The sequence below is a fragment of the Cyprinodon tularosa genome, unplaced genomic scaffold, assembly GCF_016077235.1.
Source record: "Cyprinodon tularosa strain WSP-4 unplaced genomic scaffold, ASM1607723v1 ctg106, whole genome shotgun sequence".
NCBI lineage: Eukaryota > Metazoa > Chordata > Actinopteri > Cyprinodontiformes > Cyprinodontidae > Cyprinodon > Cyprinodon tularosa.
This window is the reverse complement of record NW_024037849.1, coordinates 63,386-80,582: the sequence shown is the minus strand read 5'-3', so window position 1 is coordinate 80,582 and position 17,197 is coordinate 63,386. Positions and strand designations below refer to the sequence as shown.

At 37.4% G+C, this 17,197-nt stretch overlaps 2 protein-coding genes across 2 annotated transcripts in view; both read left to right on the top strand.

Annotated features, from left to right (window-relative positions):
* The window catches only part of rabgap1l (RAB GTPase activating protein 1-like), a 132,668-nt gene that overhangs the window by 58,369 nt on the left and 57,102 nt on the right, over window positions 1–17,197 (top strand). The gene's annotated exons all lie outside the window — the stretch shown is intronic.
* On the top strand, window positions 8,576–15,327 carry gpr52 (G protein-coupled receptor 52). The gene has a single exon (XM_038286227.1). The coding sequence runs from the start codon at window positions 10,209–10,211 to the stop codon at window positions 11,325–11,327; it is 1,119 nt and encodes a 372-aa protein (XP_038142155.1). The 5' UTR covers window positions 8,576–10,208; the 3' UTR covers window positions 11,328–15,327.

The window sequence follows — 17,197 nt, the reverse complement described above, 5'->3', positions numbered from 1 at the left end:
GATATGTTTTGATGATCGTTTCCTCTTTCATTCCAAAAATATTCACACGGAGTGAAAAAATGCGTTCTCTGCATCTCCTTGCTTCATTTCGATGTCTCCTTCTTGCGACAATAACCGCTGCCATGTGTGCGCAATTACGCATACAGACCATTTGCACCTTCTTTTGAAACGTGTTAAATATAGAGTCAGATACCGTTAGCAAAATTGCTTTCAGGTTTAATAAATCCCTTTGCGAGTGCTAAATTTATATATTTACATGTTCTCCTCCCACAAGACGCACTTTTGCGTGTAAACGCCCCATATTGCATATTCATTGCAGAAAAAGTATTAAATGAATAAGAGGCGCTATTTAGCACATTTTAAAGACCAAATCCTTTTAGCACGCTGTTGATAGATCAGCTTGTATATTTTTTAGCGTGCGCAGTGAAATAGCTCACGTTTTATACACGCAAACCTTTGATAGATCCGGCCCCACAGAGTATATACAAAACGAAATTTTGTTCAGTGCAGCTCTCAAGACATTTCCATTTTTTTAAGTGCAGCAGTGATAAAATGTAAACATGGCGATCAAATGTAAACATAAGACTGGTATAGGATTTACAGTTCCCAACATTCTGCACTTTTTTTTGTTGATGATTGCCTATTTTATTTACTATGTGGTTTGTGTAAGCTAGCTAAGGCGAATATTGCCTTTCTCTCCACCACTAACATGATGTCATTATTTATATCCACTAAGCAATACTAAACTTTGAAAACTGTCATCCTGCTAATATTTTGAGCCTATGACTTCCTACTAAATTCATGCCACAAACTGGACATATGAGAGAATTATCACTGCTTTGGGGAACGTGAGTTAGAATGCTAAATTATTATAATACAAACCATGTGATGAGAATATAAGGTAACGCTTTTTCATTGCAGGGACAAGGTGCTGCATGGTATAAAGTGCTTAATAATCTGGATCATATTAAGGTTGACGTCACTCACCAAGTTAGTGGCAGTCTATTGTTGTCATTCACTCAAAAGTAGCAACAGCCATATAGCCCAGCTGTAATAATACGACACCCCCGCCTGATAACCCACACATGGAGTACAATGTACATAAGATGAGCTGCCATGGTAACTGCAAAGGTTCTCTGGGCTTCTCTTGTCTTGAAGTTGTCACCATGACGATTCTGTCTCTGCTTTCGCCTTTGTGTCAACTTTATCCTTCAGTTGATTAAGTACTTGATATTTGGATAATTGGAAACTGTGTAGGTGGCAGGCTGTTCAAAAATCCCATGTATTCTGGTAACCGCTGCAGACATCACCATGCAGTTTGAGTGTGTGGTTTGCAGGTGGATGTTTTCTGACAGCTTTGTGTCACTTTACTTATATGCAGAGGAATTAAAATATAAAAACAGAAAACTTGAATGATCAGGAATTAACTTTAATCTGTTGAATTCGGTAAACTAGTAAGGAAAGGGGTTAGATCAGGGCTGAATAACAATTCACATTTGGACAAAAAATTTTGGTACCCCTCTTTTAATTATATAGAAAACCCACAATGGTCACAGAAATACCCTAAATCTGACAAAATTAATAGTAAATAAAAATGACTGAAATTTACAAATCCAAGTCAGCCATTGCTTTTCAAACATGCTTCAATTGAATTATTTTTAAGAAGTAAACTCACACAACAGGCCTTGGCAAAAAAATATGGTTCCCTTAACTTAATGTTTTTTTTGCACTACCCTTTGACATAATCAATGCAATGAAACAATGTCAGTGAGACTTCTGCTCCTCTCAGCAGGTATTATGGTCCACTCCTCATGAGAAAACTGCTCCAGTTGTATCAGGTTTGAAGGTACCTTCTCCAAATGGCCTTGTATTGGTGCCTTTCAAAGATGATAGGATTTAGGTCAGGGCTCATAGAAGACCACTTAAGGATAATCCAATGTTTTCCTTTTAGTCATTCTTTGTGTGCTTGGCTGTGCGTTTTGGGTCATTATCCTGCTGACTGAGACCAGGCTTTCTGACACTGGGAAGCATATTTCTCTCTAGAATCCCTTGATAGTCTTGACATTTTAACTGAACTGAGATTCGGGACACAGTGTGTCAGATGAAGAAAAGTAGCCCCAGAGCATAACAGAGCCTCCAACGTGTTTCATGGTAGGTGCTGTGTTCTTCTCTTCAGTGTACATAGAGCTGATGGGCCGTGGCAGACAGCTTAATTCTGTCTCACCAGTCCATAGGTTCTCCAGAAGCTTTGTGGCCTTTCAACATGTAGTTTGGCAAATTCCAGTCTGGCTTTATATGATTTGTTTTCAATAATGGTGTCCTCCTTGGTTGTCTCCCATTCTTCAAGTCTACTTTTGCTCCATCAGCGACTGATGGTTCCATCTGACAATGACCTTTTTTGAGCTTGAAGTGTAGCTTTCAGGCCGAGAAAGTGAGCAGTTTATGTCTTGGTAAGCTTTGATTTTGTAAAATTACACTTAAGTGCCCGATCACTACAAACATCCTTATAAAAACACGCTGTTATATAGTTTGGGTGAACATAGGAGCCTTTTAGCTCTGTGTTTTATCTCTTTGTGAAGTAAAACACAATTTCAGAAGGAAAATAAGATTATTATACAGTATTGTGTCCCACTAAACTCCATGTGGATATACACATTGTACTGGGGGTCATAAATGAAGAGGTTAATGTTTTCATTAAATCAATTTTGAAAACCTCCAATTTATGTATTAAGTTGTAATCTTGTTTTAAAAGCTGCCTCATTGCTACTTAAGTCTAGTTTAATCTCTCGTGTTCAGTGGAGGAGGGAACTTTTCAGTAGCCTGTAAATATGAAAAATTTAGATTTGTAATTAGAGATGTTTTTGAGAATGAGTCTTTTAAAAATTAAACGGATACAAAAAACCACCCATTAGCCTGTTTGTTATCACTTCTAGTTGTATGCAGTTGCTTTCATTTTCAATGCTCATTTGTAAAATTGAAATCTAATTAGAAAAATACACTAAATAAATGTGTGTGTGTTTATATTTACATATATATATATATATATATATATAATGGACTTCATAGGCAGAGGGGAGCAGTTCATTAAGGATGTAACAGGTGTTGGATGCAGAATTGTTTAAGTTAGTCAGGTCTCCAGCACCACTAAGATTAAAAACACCACAGGTTTCAGGCTAGCATCTAAATCAGCACCACAAAATTTTTTTGTATTTATAGTTTTATGTTGACATTATTTAAATTATTGCACCTTATTTGATTTCTACAGTTCTATTTTCTGTTTCTTTGACTTGAATAATATTTTAGGTTACAATAAGGATTTGAGTTGGACTATAGTTGGACAGTGCATAAACCATGTATGTGTATGTTCAGTTTTTTTGTGTTCTGGCATATGTATAACGGATATCGGCAAACATATCGGGTATGTTTTTTTTTGTAAGCCCCCCAATATCGATAGCGGCCTCTAATATATATGGGGCACTGACTTAATAGTGGACACACCTTAATTTAAAATGTAACTTTGGTTATATTACCTTCAGTCTTTTCTAGGGGTACCATCATTCCTGTCCATGCTTGTTTAATGAATTTACTATTTTCTTTAATCATTCTGTTGAAGCATGATTGAAAAACAATCTCTGGCCTTCACTTGTTAATTTTCACAGATTATTATTAATTTAGTCAGATTCAAGTTATTTCTGTGTGTTTTTCTTTTTAATCCAGCAATTTGTCCACGTGTGTATTATTTGATTAATCATTAACTGGGTTATACAGACTAAAAAGGCCATTTGCTGACAGAAAACCAACTGAGAGCAGAAATTAAACCAAAACATAACATTTTATGTAAACATTTTGCATTTAAGATGTAAGAACCTTATTTGTCTGTAAATATGCAGAATTTCTGAAGAAGAACATTTTAATCTTCAACCGGTTCAAATTAAAAAAACAAATTTTCCCCAAAACAGTTTTTTGTTTTATGGTTATTATTTAAAAAACTGACTGATTAATTAAGAATAATAATCTTCAGCTGCAGCCCTAATTTATATACAATGAAATTCATACTTTTGACCACAATATCTACATCTCATATTTTGGAGATCTGTGGTCATATTAGATATGCAGCCCTGCTGAAACGGTTTAAAGTAAAGAAGCGGTTTGTGTTAATAAAAATTCAAATCCAAATAAGACATACAGTACTTTACTGCTCCAGATATTTCATCTTACAACCCTCAGTCCTTCATACTCCTTAGTGGATGTAAAACCATTTTCAGTCTTTCTCATTACATCAGATGTTTTCTTTCCTAGGGGCATTCTGTAAAATCAATGTGTTATGATATTACCCCCTGTAGATGTTTATATCATGTTGTCTGCATGTCAGTCTGACCTTGTGGATTGCTTAAAGCCTCACCACCCATTTATTGCAATTAGAAAGATGCAGTGCAAGCAGTGCCTGATGTTCTTCAGGGTTCGCATTTTTGACATTGACACAAGGTTTTCACTCTTTAGGTGAATTTATAGTTTAGCTCTACTCAAACATGCAGTCTGCACATACATAAACATTGTAACTCTAGCTTGCTCGCAAGTCCTAGCACAGTAAGCTTTTTTCCTCATTCATGAATGGGGAGAAAAAACTTTTTAAAGGTCCAAAGTCTTGTCAATCACAGCCTCTTATACTGAAAAAGTACACACAACCTCCTCTATAGCTCATTCCCATTCTGATATCTGAAGGGACCAGCTGCACTGCGGCTCCACAGCTCAGCAACACCATCTCCATTATAGCCTCTGTGCAAAATGGGTCTATTAACAGCATAACCGCTCTTCTAATGTCTGAATAATTCTTCACATAGCTCCCCTATGCTCCAATTCACAAAGCTTGGCCAAAAAAAAAAGGAATTAACTGGTTCTTTTAGGGTCTATTGCATAAATGAGCAAATTAAGAATAACACATACAAGTAAAGCATAAAAATGTTTTAAAATCACCTGTGTAATTTAAAATATTTAGAAGAACATTTCAAATTTGTAAAAATGTGAAAAATTTTAGAAGAATATGTGAATCACTGTAAGTTAATAATGTATTAAAGGTGAAAGTTTTCATACAGAGCCACATAGGTTTAATTGGAGTTTAATTGGAATATTGTAATACTCTATTTTCACTATCTTATCCTGCCCTTACATTTTGAGAATCTTAAACATTTAATTGTTGAAAAGAAGGCAAAAAGAGAAACATCCTCCTGGTAGCTTATTACTTTTCATCGCACTGTGTATGAAAGTTAACATGCTATAAGAATGTGTTTTTAAACAGCATTGAAGACATTTGCTATGACTGTAAATGTGCTGCAGTACAGTGACGTTTTCATCCAGTGTGGGTAAATTAGCATAGCCTCTTAGCTCCTCTGACACGGTTATGACAGGTCAGATTAGGAAGATCCAGCCTCCAGCATCTTCTCTGGTCACAACATTTGCGCGTCTCAGTCACATATGGACTGAACTCTCACAGCTTTGTGAATATTTAGCTGTTTTAATCCGCAATGCAGATACACAGCATTTTCTTTTTTGTTGTAAATTATCAAAAATGACTAAAACCAGAGTTTTGTGTAAGGATTGGGATTAGAACTTGATTATTTAATGCATATGCTTCATTAATTATTAACTCAATTACCAGGCACTTCAGGCAATTATATATTTAAATCCTTGACCTTTTATGCATTGTTTTTTTAAATGTGTGAGCATAAGGTTTACTGTATGTAGAGAGGATTGTTTTTTATTCAGTCAAGGCAAATGGACAAACATGCAACTCTTATAAAAAGATACAGAGCCACCGTAAATAATCCAATACATCAGTGAGCTTTAATAGGTTAAAACAAATTGTTGGAATTAAAAGGCCGAAACATTTGCATTAAATCAAAAACGTGGCAAAAGCCTCTTGATAGTAAATAATAATAATAAAGAAAAGGGCAGCTTATAAAAACACAAAGACAACCCATAAGTTGGAACATTTTCTAGAGTTTCACTTCTCAGTTGAGCGCATCTTTTTACAGTTGTGTCTTGTTTTTTATGCATAGCTAAATAAAATAAGGAAAATCTTTTTAAGTATGCATTTTTATGCTACTTCTTCACATAAATGTAGACATTTTGATAGATCTTAAACTCTTATAGACAGGCAATGGAAAAATCAACAGGAAAGCTGCACCCTCCTCTAACCCGCAGGGTTTAAAGTGTGGGAGGGAGGGAAGTAGCTGCTTATAGTCTGGGAAATACGGTAATATGATCATTTACAACAGCCTTCTAGTTAAGGGTCTTAACAGGTGGGTGAATATCCTGTCTGGAATTAATACGCTTGGACATGAATTACCATAAGATGATACGTTTTTACAGACACATTGAGCCTGAAATCAGTTGGAGCCCTAGGGTGGGGGGGATGCTGAGAAGCAACGAAAGGTGAATCAGCCTCCACCTTTGTTTCCGAGTGGCCCTGCTGGCTTTGTTTGGGAGCAGAATGAATTATTAACGGTAGCCTTCTGGTCATGTTTTTCATCAGTCTGTCCACCACCAAAGGTAAGGATCGCTGTGCTGAGAGATCTCCTTAGACCGGCTCTTTTCATAGATACACTAGACCTGTTTTACCTACGTTTGTTCAGTTTTTCACACAATCGCCTTTAACTTTTAGTTTTTCTCCCTTTCTCACTTCTTTTCTTTCGTTTTTTTTATGCAGTAGGTTATCTAATTTTAGCTCCATAAACATGAATTAACATTCAATCTCATTACTCTCTCTCAGTGAAGGTCTAACGCTGCTGTGCTGTTTTCTAATGCATACTTCTAAATGAATGCCTGAAGTTACTTGTTTAATAAAGAAGAGCAGCGCTTAAAATAGATAGGAAATGTTTTTTTTCAATGTTGCAAAGGGCATATTCTTATATTTTATGCTGATTTATATTTCTTAGTAATATATTTACTATACATAAACAGGAACTGTTGTATCTGGTTGAAGCTTTAGCAAATAAAAGGAATTTCCTCCATCAAATTTAATTTTTTTTCCACTTGTAGCACTAGCAATTTAGTGAGCAACACAAGCACAGGATTTTGGAGCACCACTCAAATGAATGTTAATACTTTTATATTTTGTAAGCCTCATTGCATCTAATGAAAAAAAAACCCCAAATAATTTGGTAAATTACTGCAATTACAAAGCTTGTTTTTCACATTTGAAATAAAAACCAAAATGAATGAAGTAAAGGCTTAAGAGGATAAATTTATCATTATGTTTTCATCTGCCTTTGTTTTTTATTTATATTATATCTATACACTGTTTACCTCGATTCACTTGACCACTAAATGGACACAGAAATATGAATGGATAGAAATTAACATTAAAACTGCAACGTTTTTGTTGGCAATTAATTGAGAAAATAGGAACCAATTTTCTCAATAAGTGAACTTACTCACAGTGGGTAGAGTTGCCATTAATTTAATACTCCTTAATATTGTTTTTCAAGTAGAATAAAAACAAAAATATTCTTCTAATCTATCAATCTAATCTATTGAGTTTTGTCAGAAGGAAGATGGCAGAAGTCAGGGCTACTGGTGCAGAGAAGCTGACGGACGTTCTGAGAGCAACACCTCATCCAATGCTGTACTGATATAGTAATTCATGCAGACGTAGCCTCCAATAAGTGTGTTGGTTTTGTTTTTTGTTTTTTTCACACAGAACACTGATTTACTTTTTCGAAAGGTCAAAATTATTTGAAAAAAAAAAAGAAAACCCAAACTCTTTATTTTTTTATTTACCTTTTTTCAACTTGTGATATTGTATTATAAATGATTGAGATCCATTTTTTTTTATTGTTACACTTAAATCCAAAATATTCCCAGTTAAGATATGATTTCCTGTCTGTAATGCTCTTTTTCTCCATCTGGACCTCTGCTTAGCCAATTTGCTTCCACTTTATCCTTTTTATCATCTGCTAGCCAGAGGATACTCCCAACTGGCCAAAGTGCCTGGCAACTGTAACCAAGGGCCAGACATAACTGTGCTAAGGTTTTGGTTAAATGTGGTGTAAAGGCAGTGACCTAAAGGACCCTTCAGTCCAACTGTGATTTTTCTTAGATGACAGGTGGATAAAACCGTGCAGATAGTTTAGGTTTACAGTTGGATGGGATTATACCTTTTTTTTTTTGGTACTATTTATTTCGTCGTTACATTAGAATGAAGTGATTGAAGATTAGAACCTGCTGGGCTGAACTAAAAAAGGATGGAAAAACAGGTGGAGCAAGAAAAGGGGAGGGAAAGGGGGGTGGGGGTTAGTTAATAGAAAATGGACTGAGAGTGATAAGTGATATGTAAATAGGAAATGTATCTAAATTTACCTCTGGGGAAACAGCCAGTCTGAGAGATGGGATAATGTTTCAGGGAGCCTCAGGTGCAGCCAGGAGGGGAGAAGGCGGGGTGATCTGGGAGGAGGGAGGGCTTTGTTTGGGTGTGTGTGTGTGTGTGTGTGTTGGGGGGTTGCGTGTGTGTGTGGAAAGATAGAGAGAGAGAGAGACTTGAGTGAGCGAGCTAGAGAGATTGTGTTGGGAGGGAGGGAAGTGTAAGCCAGTCGCAGCATCTCTCCTCACTGCACCAGGGCTGAGGGACTCCTCGTCCCCTCTCTTCCCTCGTTGCAGTTTTAACTCATCTCCATCAGTGCAGTCATCCTTTTTATTTTGCTTGTTTCTTTGGATAAATGCTTTGCTTTCTCATTTTCTCTATTCCAGGATCCAAGGATTTATTTGTTTACAAAAAAAACTAAAACATAGATTGCTTTGTTGGCTGTGGCAAAGGGGGCTTTTTGCAACAGACAGCGCTTTAAACTGGGACTCCAACTGGGACTTTATCTTGCTTTGCTGCTAGAGTGGATCCTCCCCCTCCCTTCCTTTTGTTGATCTTCCAGGGTTTTGGTCCGAGTGAAACATGTACCAAACGTGGATTAAAAGAAAAAGGATCATGCACATTTCAACTTGAATGCTCTCTTTAGAGGAGTAGTTAGTGAAGCTACGGTAGCATCAAGTACTTGAGCAAAAGGTAATATGCCAGTAACAAGTTTATTGGATACCTGGAGAGACTGCTGATTGATCCTGAAACCTCTCTCTGCACGTGTGGCCACAGGAATTGCTGAGGAGTGGAAGTGAGTGGAGCACTGAGTTCATCAGCTGGCCTCTCGTTGCTCCTAGAGTGTCCTTTGACCAACCTGCATTGGATTCTGACATTTAACACATTTATCTGTTCCTGGATGTTTACGCTTTTTATTTTGTTTTGGCAACTTGCAGTCCAGTAAAACTGAGAGGCAAGCTTGTACTTTTGGATTTAAACCCTTTTCTGAATGACAGAGATGTTTTGCCACGCATTGTCTGACCAAATACTAGAGATGCCTTATAAACAGATTGTCCCCACACAGCCACATGAGCTGAAAGAGCTGTGATAATATCTCCTGCGGACATCTCCCTGTTATTGTAGCCTGTCTGTGTTTTGATTTAGACAATAGCTGGGCATACATGGGCTCCAGACGCTGACAAGAGGACCACCAAAATAAGGGACTACTGTTCAATCACCCACCACAAGCTGAAACTTTGTATTGCATATAAGGTTTCTAAATAATTCTTGATAATATTTTTTTCTTTTTTTTTTTGGTTTGGAAGAGTATCGACAGGAGGAAGCATTGCTTAGAGTTTCGTCCCTTAACCTTGTGTGGTTTCCTTCCGCACATCCTCTCTGCTCTCTGCCCCTGTGGTGAGGGCTTAAAATCTCCAGCCTCCTGGTGGCTGCTCTCATTAAAATCATGCAACGAGGCCGTGGACCCAGACACTGAACCAGCAGGGAAACTCGCCTCATTGAGCGATGCTGGTAGTGGGGAATAATAATACCCCACATTAGGTGAAATAATTTTTCCTACCCCAAAGATGTCCATCAACTGCTCCCACCAGCCATGTATTGTTTAAAAGAAGAGGCAAATAAGTTGCCGTCGTGTCGCACAGACTGTACGGATTTTCTTCCTGTCGGTGTTCAGTTATAGAGATGCAGCTATGAGGGTCTGCTAAGCAAAAGCATGAGTGTGCCTAAGAGAATAATACGTTTTTTGAACTGAGAAGGGAAGAACCAGAGGTGCACAGCGGTTCTCCACTCTCAAGTCAACTTCCTTATGGGTGGCAAATCTCACAGCTGACCCAACTACAGCAAGAAAATGAACCACTCTGAACTGACAACCGATCCCATGCTCACTGCCAACAGCAGCAATGGAGATGTGCTTCGTGGTTGGGTCTCCAACCACTCCTGTCCTTTAGGATTGGGGTTTAAGGAAGGTGTGGAGGCTTGTATTTTGGAGACTGCAGTCATCGTGCTCTTGACAGCCCTTATTATTGTCGGTAACCTGACGGTGATTTTTGTGTTTCACTGTGCGCCTTTGCTGCATCACTACACTACAAGCTACTTCATCCAGACTATGGCCTATGCTGACTTGCTGGTTGGTCTCAGTTGCCTTGTTCCCACCTTGTCTCTGCTACACTACCCGGCAGGTGTCCAGGAACCAATCACGTGCCAGGTTTTCAGCTACGTCATCTCTGTTCTGAAGAGTGTCTCAATGGCTTGTTTGGCCTGCATCAGTGTGGATCGCTACCTAGCCATAACTAAACCGCTATCATACAACCAACTAGTGACACCATGCCGGCTGCGAGGTTGCATCGCCCTCATTTGGGTCTATTCCAGCCTGGTTTTCTTGCCCTCTTTCTTTGGTTGGGGTAAGCCAGGATATCATGGGGATATATTTGCATGGTGTGCTCATTCTTGGCCCACCTCGGCCATATTCACAGGCTTTGTGGTGTGCTTTCTTTATGCACCCGCTGCTCTTGTTGTGTGTTTTACCTATTACCACATCTTTCGTATCTGCCAACAACACAACAGAGAGATCAGCGAACGGAGAGCACGATTCCCCAGCCAAGAGATGGAGCCCGGAGAGGGGAACGGAAGTGGGCACCATGGAGGTCATGGACCAGATCGACGCTATGCGATGGTGTTATTCCGAATCACAAGTGTTTTCTACATGCTTTGGCTTCCTTACATTATATATTTTCTTCTAGAGAGTTCCCATGTGTTAGATATCCCCGCCCTGTCCTTCATCACCACGTGGCTGGCTATTAGCAATAGCTTCTGCAACTGTGTCATTTATAGTCTGTCGAACAGTGTGTTTCGCTTGGGCATGCGCAGACTTTCACAGACTATGTGCTCTTTCAGCCACTGTGGTGCAGATGAAAAGGATTTTGGGGAGCCTAAACCAAGAAAAAGAGCAAACTCATGCTCCATCTGAGGGACCGGCCGCTTTATTAATGGGGTTAAGATTCCTGTTTGTTAATTTTCAGTTGAAGAGCTGAAAAGAGGCTTGTGTTTTGTCAAGGGTTCAGGTGAATCTAATAATGTGGCTTGCTCAGAGAAAAAATGGTGACTGGGCTTTTCAAGGAGACGAATACAGTGTCTAGACAGAGAATATTAATGAGAGATGGGCTTTCTGTGATGGATTTTATTATAGTGCATCAAAGAGGCTTACACGCGCCTTTACATTAAAACAAATACTTTATTTCTGCCAGATCAGGCCAAGTGGGAAAACAAAATTTCAGTATGGAAGATTATACATCATCTGATATCTAATGTGACCTTAATACCTGTCAAACTCTCATTTGTACTTGTGAGGTTTTCATCATTTGTCTTGTCATCCATTTATTAATGCCCAAAATACAGTATAAAGTTCTTTATTGATATTTTACATTATAAAAACACTAAAAGTAACCATGACAACAGCTGCTAATGAATATTACAGTAAACGACAATGACTGTTTATGCTTCTTTATTTAGTCGTTGAGGAAAATAGCATTTTTTACTCAAATTTGTTTTATGTAGAAGAGGAATTAAAGATATTGGTGTCAGTTGGTTTTTCCTTCATCTAGCACTGGTCTGACTGTTGAGATTAGCGCCTTAAAAAATTTATTGATTCTAGATATATCTGATTAATTTCCATAATTTTTTTATCGGATAAAAAAGAAAAATACATTTTTCTAAATACAAGGACTCGAGGCTGTTTAACTTTTTTTTGGGTGTTTGAGTGATGATGACTGTGTCAAAGATGGTGGTAGAAGTTTAAAAATTGATATTATCTGTTAAACTGTGCTTTAAGTAGTCCTCTTAATAGCACTTTATGGGGGTTTTACCGACACTCTTTTAATGCAATAAAATGGAAAAGATTCATGAAACATCAAAAATAATAAGCTTACATATTTTTATCTGCAAGGTTTGTGAACGGTAAAACAAACTAAAACTGATTTGATTTCGCTCATGCCTAGTTAAAAATATTAATAGTTTAGCAAAAAGCAGATAACTAATAATACAATTAGAGTGCTTTACCACACTCCAATCTTTTTAGTCTGATACTTGTAATTTCTTAAAGACTAAAGTTTATCTTTGCTTTCACTTCATTTACCTTGATGACTGTGTTGTCACAGTTGGTTTATTAATACAGACTGTGGTACGTAGCGAAAATATTTCTGTCCTTCAACCTTTCTTCATATTTCATAGTGTAACAACCATTGAACGAATGAACTAACAGATACAAAGGGGGGCATAATGGTGAACTGGAGGAAATATGAAGTGTTGAGTGCATTTGCACTCAGCCCTCCTGAGTCAATACTTTGTAGAGTAAAACATTTGCTGCAATTAGAGCTGCATATCATTTAAGGTTTGTCTCTATCAGTCTTATACAGTTAGAGACTCAAGATTGTGCCTGTTGTTCTCTGCAGAATAACTTACACCCAGTCTTCTGATTGGAGATTGTCTCTAAACATAATTTAATTCATGCCACAATCTTTATTGAGTTAAGGTCTGGTCTTGCTGGGCCTTAATGCCATTTAAAGAATACTTAGATCTACATGGAAATGCCATCAGTTTTCCAGTTTAGGGTCTATGACCTTCTAGTCGGTGAACTGCCCCAAGTCTAAAATCTTTTCCCTCCTCAACTTGGTTGTATTGCTGTATTTACCTCCCTCCATCTGCCCCTAAACTGTAAAGAGCTTTACTGTCCCCCCTACCATCTGTCATCCATGGTTGGTATGGTGAATTTAGGGTGTGTCCTGCCAGACGGTGGGTTTTGCTTGTGGGCTAGAATGTTCAATCCTGGTCTCTTATGCTGAGGCCTCATTCTTCCTGTGTTTGCCCTTTTTTCTACTTAGTTGTTTATAGTCTCTAAACTGTTTGTTGCTTTTTACCATAAAGAACATTTTTATTTCCTCTTATATAAAGCCCAGACTGTAAACAGATTTTTCCAACCTGAGCTGGACGTCTGTGCAGCTCCTCCAGAGCTCCAACCGAGCCTCTTAGCTGATCACTAACAAACCTCTGACTTTAACTGTATTCTTACAGTGTTTAAAATTTAGCGCAGCCCATTTAGTAATAGCTAAGTGATGTCTAAAGCCAAATAGCTGGATTAAATTTAGAGGTATTCTGCCAATACTTTTAAAGATGTGGTATGTCTCCCTGTCCTTTGATGTTACAATCATTCTCTAGCTTGTGTTGGTATGTTAACTAATATCCCTCCCAAAAGATTATTATCTTAGTTTAAACATGTCAAAATGGTTAAAGAGTTGGTGGATTTAAAGTCATGGATTGGGGCTGCATACGGAGATTTAAACAAGTGAAAACTTAAAATTAATTTTGATTCTCATCATGAATGAACAAAATTATTCAATTTTCAGCCCCGATCAGATGATTCCTGTAAAAGAATAATCGATGTATTCAATAAAAGACACTCCTTAGTTATAACATTTTGACCACTGTGTTCACACAGTGGTTCTTTTTGTAAGGTGTTTGTTATATCAGGCAGACACGAGAGCACATCACTCCCGTTAAGATTATGGCTCACCTAGTGCTGCTCTGTGCAGCTCAAGCAGCGTGTTCCTTGGTTTGAAGCTGCAGCAGGTGGTTTCTGACCTCTAGGAGGCAAAACACCTTCTGCATAAAAAAATGATTTTTTTTTTTAAGTTGAAAAGCAGTTAAGAAGTCAGCTTCAATTTTTCTTCCTCACTTTGGAAATAAGTGTGACTTTGTTTTTAGCCAAGATTTGGTAAACCTTAATTTTTAAGGACAACATTCCTGATTCATGTAGCTTAAATATGTGCTCTGCTACCCTCATCTGTCTAACATTTAGATGTTTTATCCTGAGTTGCTACAAAAATTCTTTCATGCAGCTGTTTTGCAGTAGACGTTGTTCTGCTCATGTGCCTAAAATATTTTGTAGGAAATAGATATTTGGAAATGATGAACATGAAATGCTGCATTTTGAAAACCATACATTCCTTCCTACACTGTACATATTTAAGGGTCATTGCACTCTCTTTGCTATGACTGCGAAAACTACAATGATGACCACTTGAAAAATTAGAGGTTTGAGTTGATTATTGATGAATCAATTCTCTCTGTATCCATTTGTAGTAGATTTCCCTTCTGTAGCTATGCTGTCTGGTCAATGTAAGAACAAAAAAGGGAAACACCAAAATAATCAAGTCAACTGTTATGCTTTTGTTTTTCTTTTTCCTTTTTTTTTTCTTCGTACAGATGGATTTGAGGTGAAAATTAGATGAAATAGAGCAAATGTGCAGATCCTGTATAATTTTCACAATGTGGAAAAGCTCATTAAACAGAAAGTAACCTTTAAAATATCCTAATAGAGCTCCAACATAACAGAATAGTCTTTTTTTTTTTTTGAGGTTGATTTATTGGGCTGCATTTGCAGTTTATTCTTAATTTAGATTTTTTTTTTTTTCAGGATTCATAGAAGATATCAATGAGCCATTTGGTGAATATCGAAAAAACATAAATAAATAAATGTTTCTGTATGGCACTGGCCAAACTGCAGTGATAGCAAGTCAAAAACTATATCTTGATGTAAACAAGTCCTCTTGATTTAAAGTGCATTGATAGAAACATTTGCACAAGAATATAAATTAGAGGTTGATAGATATTTATTTATAAAGTGGTTTATAAATATTTACACAAAATACTGTATATGGGAATAATATATGTAAAGTGTGAGTACCTTGTTTTTACTCTGCTGTGACCCTCACCTTTCAAAAAGAGATAAAACAAGGCATTGTTCATGCATCTATTTGTGTTAAAAACTATAGGCTGCTGCTGTCTTGAGTAGAAGGTGAGTTTGTTAAATTACACAATATATATTTTTTTATTTTGAAACTGTGTCAAAGGCTATGGTTTTGTTGTTGCCGCCAAACCAAATAAAGGTTAAAATAGTTGACGTACACACTCCATATTGTTGCCGTTGTTTGTTTTGTTGTTATGTTTATGTTTGCATAGATCTCCTCCACAGTTATGGAAACTTTTAGGTCTCTTTCTTGTGCTTTATGTTGAATATTGTTGGATTTCACGTAATTTGTTATTTGGCAGAAGATGCACATTTCAGTTCAATTCAGTTTATTTATATAGCGCCGGTTCAAAGCACGTCATCTGAAGGAACTTTCCAGACTATTCACTAGATCATGCAGTCAAAGTGGTTCAAAGTTTCCTATCTAAATTAAACCAGCTGATTGCATCAACATTTCAGCTTTTTTTTTTTTTTTTTTTTTTTACACAGATGTTTCCATCTGGACCTCTCAATAATCAGTCTTCAATAAATAAAAAACTAATTAGTTTGTCTTGAACAAGCTGTCTGTGGGTAATATTTTTATTTTGAAGCCACAAAATTAAGATTAGTCACTTTGCTATAGATGGTACAACCATTTTGATTGTCCTCAAAAGAAAATGGCATTTTGGGGTTTGAGAAAATCAGTCTTCTAGTTGGGATACAGAAAACTTCTAGTGCATTATGGGTAGTTTCAGTGAAGCAACTTACATTCTTTATGTTAAGTGGAGTCGCCATTGCTGTCTTTGTTGAGCTGGAAGACGATCTCCTCTGGATCTCCACCTTTAATATAACGCTTCCCACCTTGTCTCTGCTACACTACCTGGCAGGTAGTAACGATTTTTTGCTAGATTAAAACAATGCTAGATTAAAGCAATTCAACATGGATGGGCTTGACATCACATCTGCTGAACAGTGTGGGAACTTCGGACCTGAAGTAAATTCAGGGAAAGGCTGCAGGCTTATAGATGCATGGGCGTTGAACCACTGAGGTGTCAGTCTGCTCATCAAACAATGTTTTAGTCGTAAAAGGTCAAATAAAAAAGGATATTTTCAGTAAAAACATACATAATGTCTCTTTAAGATTTGTGGGAGTTTTTCTACCAGAGTCTATTTAAAAATGTGTCAGGATGGATTTTGACACTTAGAAAGTCAGAAAAACAAAGTCTCAAAATTTCTTTCTGTTTAAAATCCAAATTGTAGGAACGTTTACTGTTTACAGAGTAGTGATCAGTATGATGATTATTATTATAGTATATATTTCTTTTTCTCCAAGTGGTGCAGATTCAAAGGAAAAATAGAAGCCATGTTATGTCTATCACCAAATCATGTGTGGTTGAATCCTTTCCTTTCGACCTAAAGTGAGAAATCAAATGTCCGGTAAACATGCAGCTAAAATAGGAAGGCTTTTCGAGCGATAGACAAACAAATTTTAAGGTTTTTAAATTATGCCAAATGTTATTATTCTTACTAAAAAGAGAAACATCTTGATTGTATTTTTCTGTATCTAGAGATGATGGTTTTTGGAACAGTGTCTGTATTTTTGTCCAACAGACAGCATTGCAGTCACAGTTACCATTCAGCCAACCCAAAATGAGCAGCTCACAATCCAAGCCAGTTCACTATTCACAGCCAAGACTATATTAGGAATTCCCTTTCATTTCCACAAATGGCTGCAATCGACTAAGTTTTTCTTCCCGTTCCGTCCTGCCACTCTCCTCCTTCCGCCCTTATTGAGAAAGGACCACCTGACCCTCAGTAGAGGTGGGGAAATCATAATTGGAGAGGAAGCCAGTTCCTCTCTCGGATTGCTGATGGTGGAGCCTTGCGGCAGTTACCAAAAGCCTTTGATGGTGTAACGAGGACACACTCATACACCCCCTCACCAAGTCTCTCATACATCTTGCATGACTCTTTGAGTATGTGGGCTGCAGACTGTGGTTTGATAGCTGACAGGTGTGTCCTTTAAAATGGCTCCAAACAACGTTTACAATAGAAGC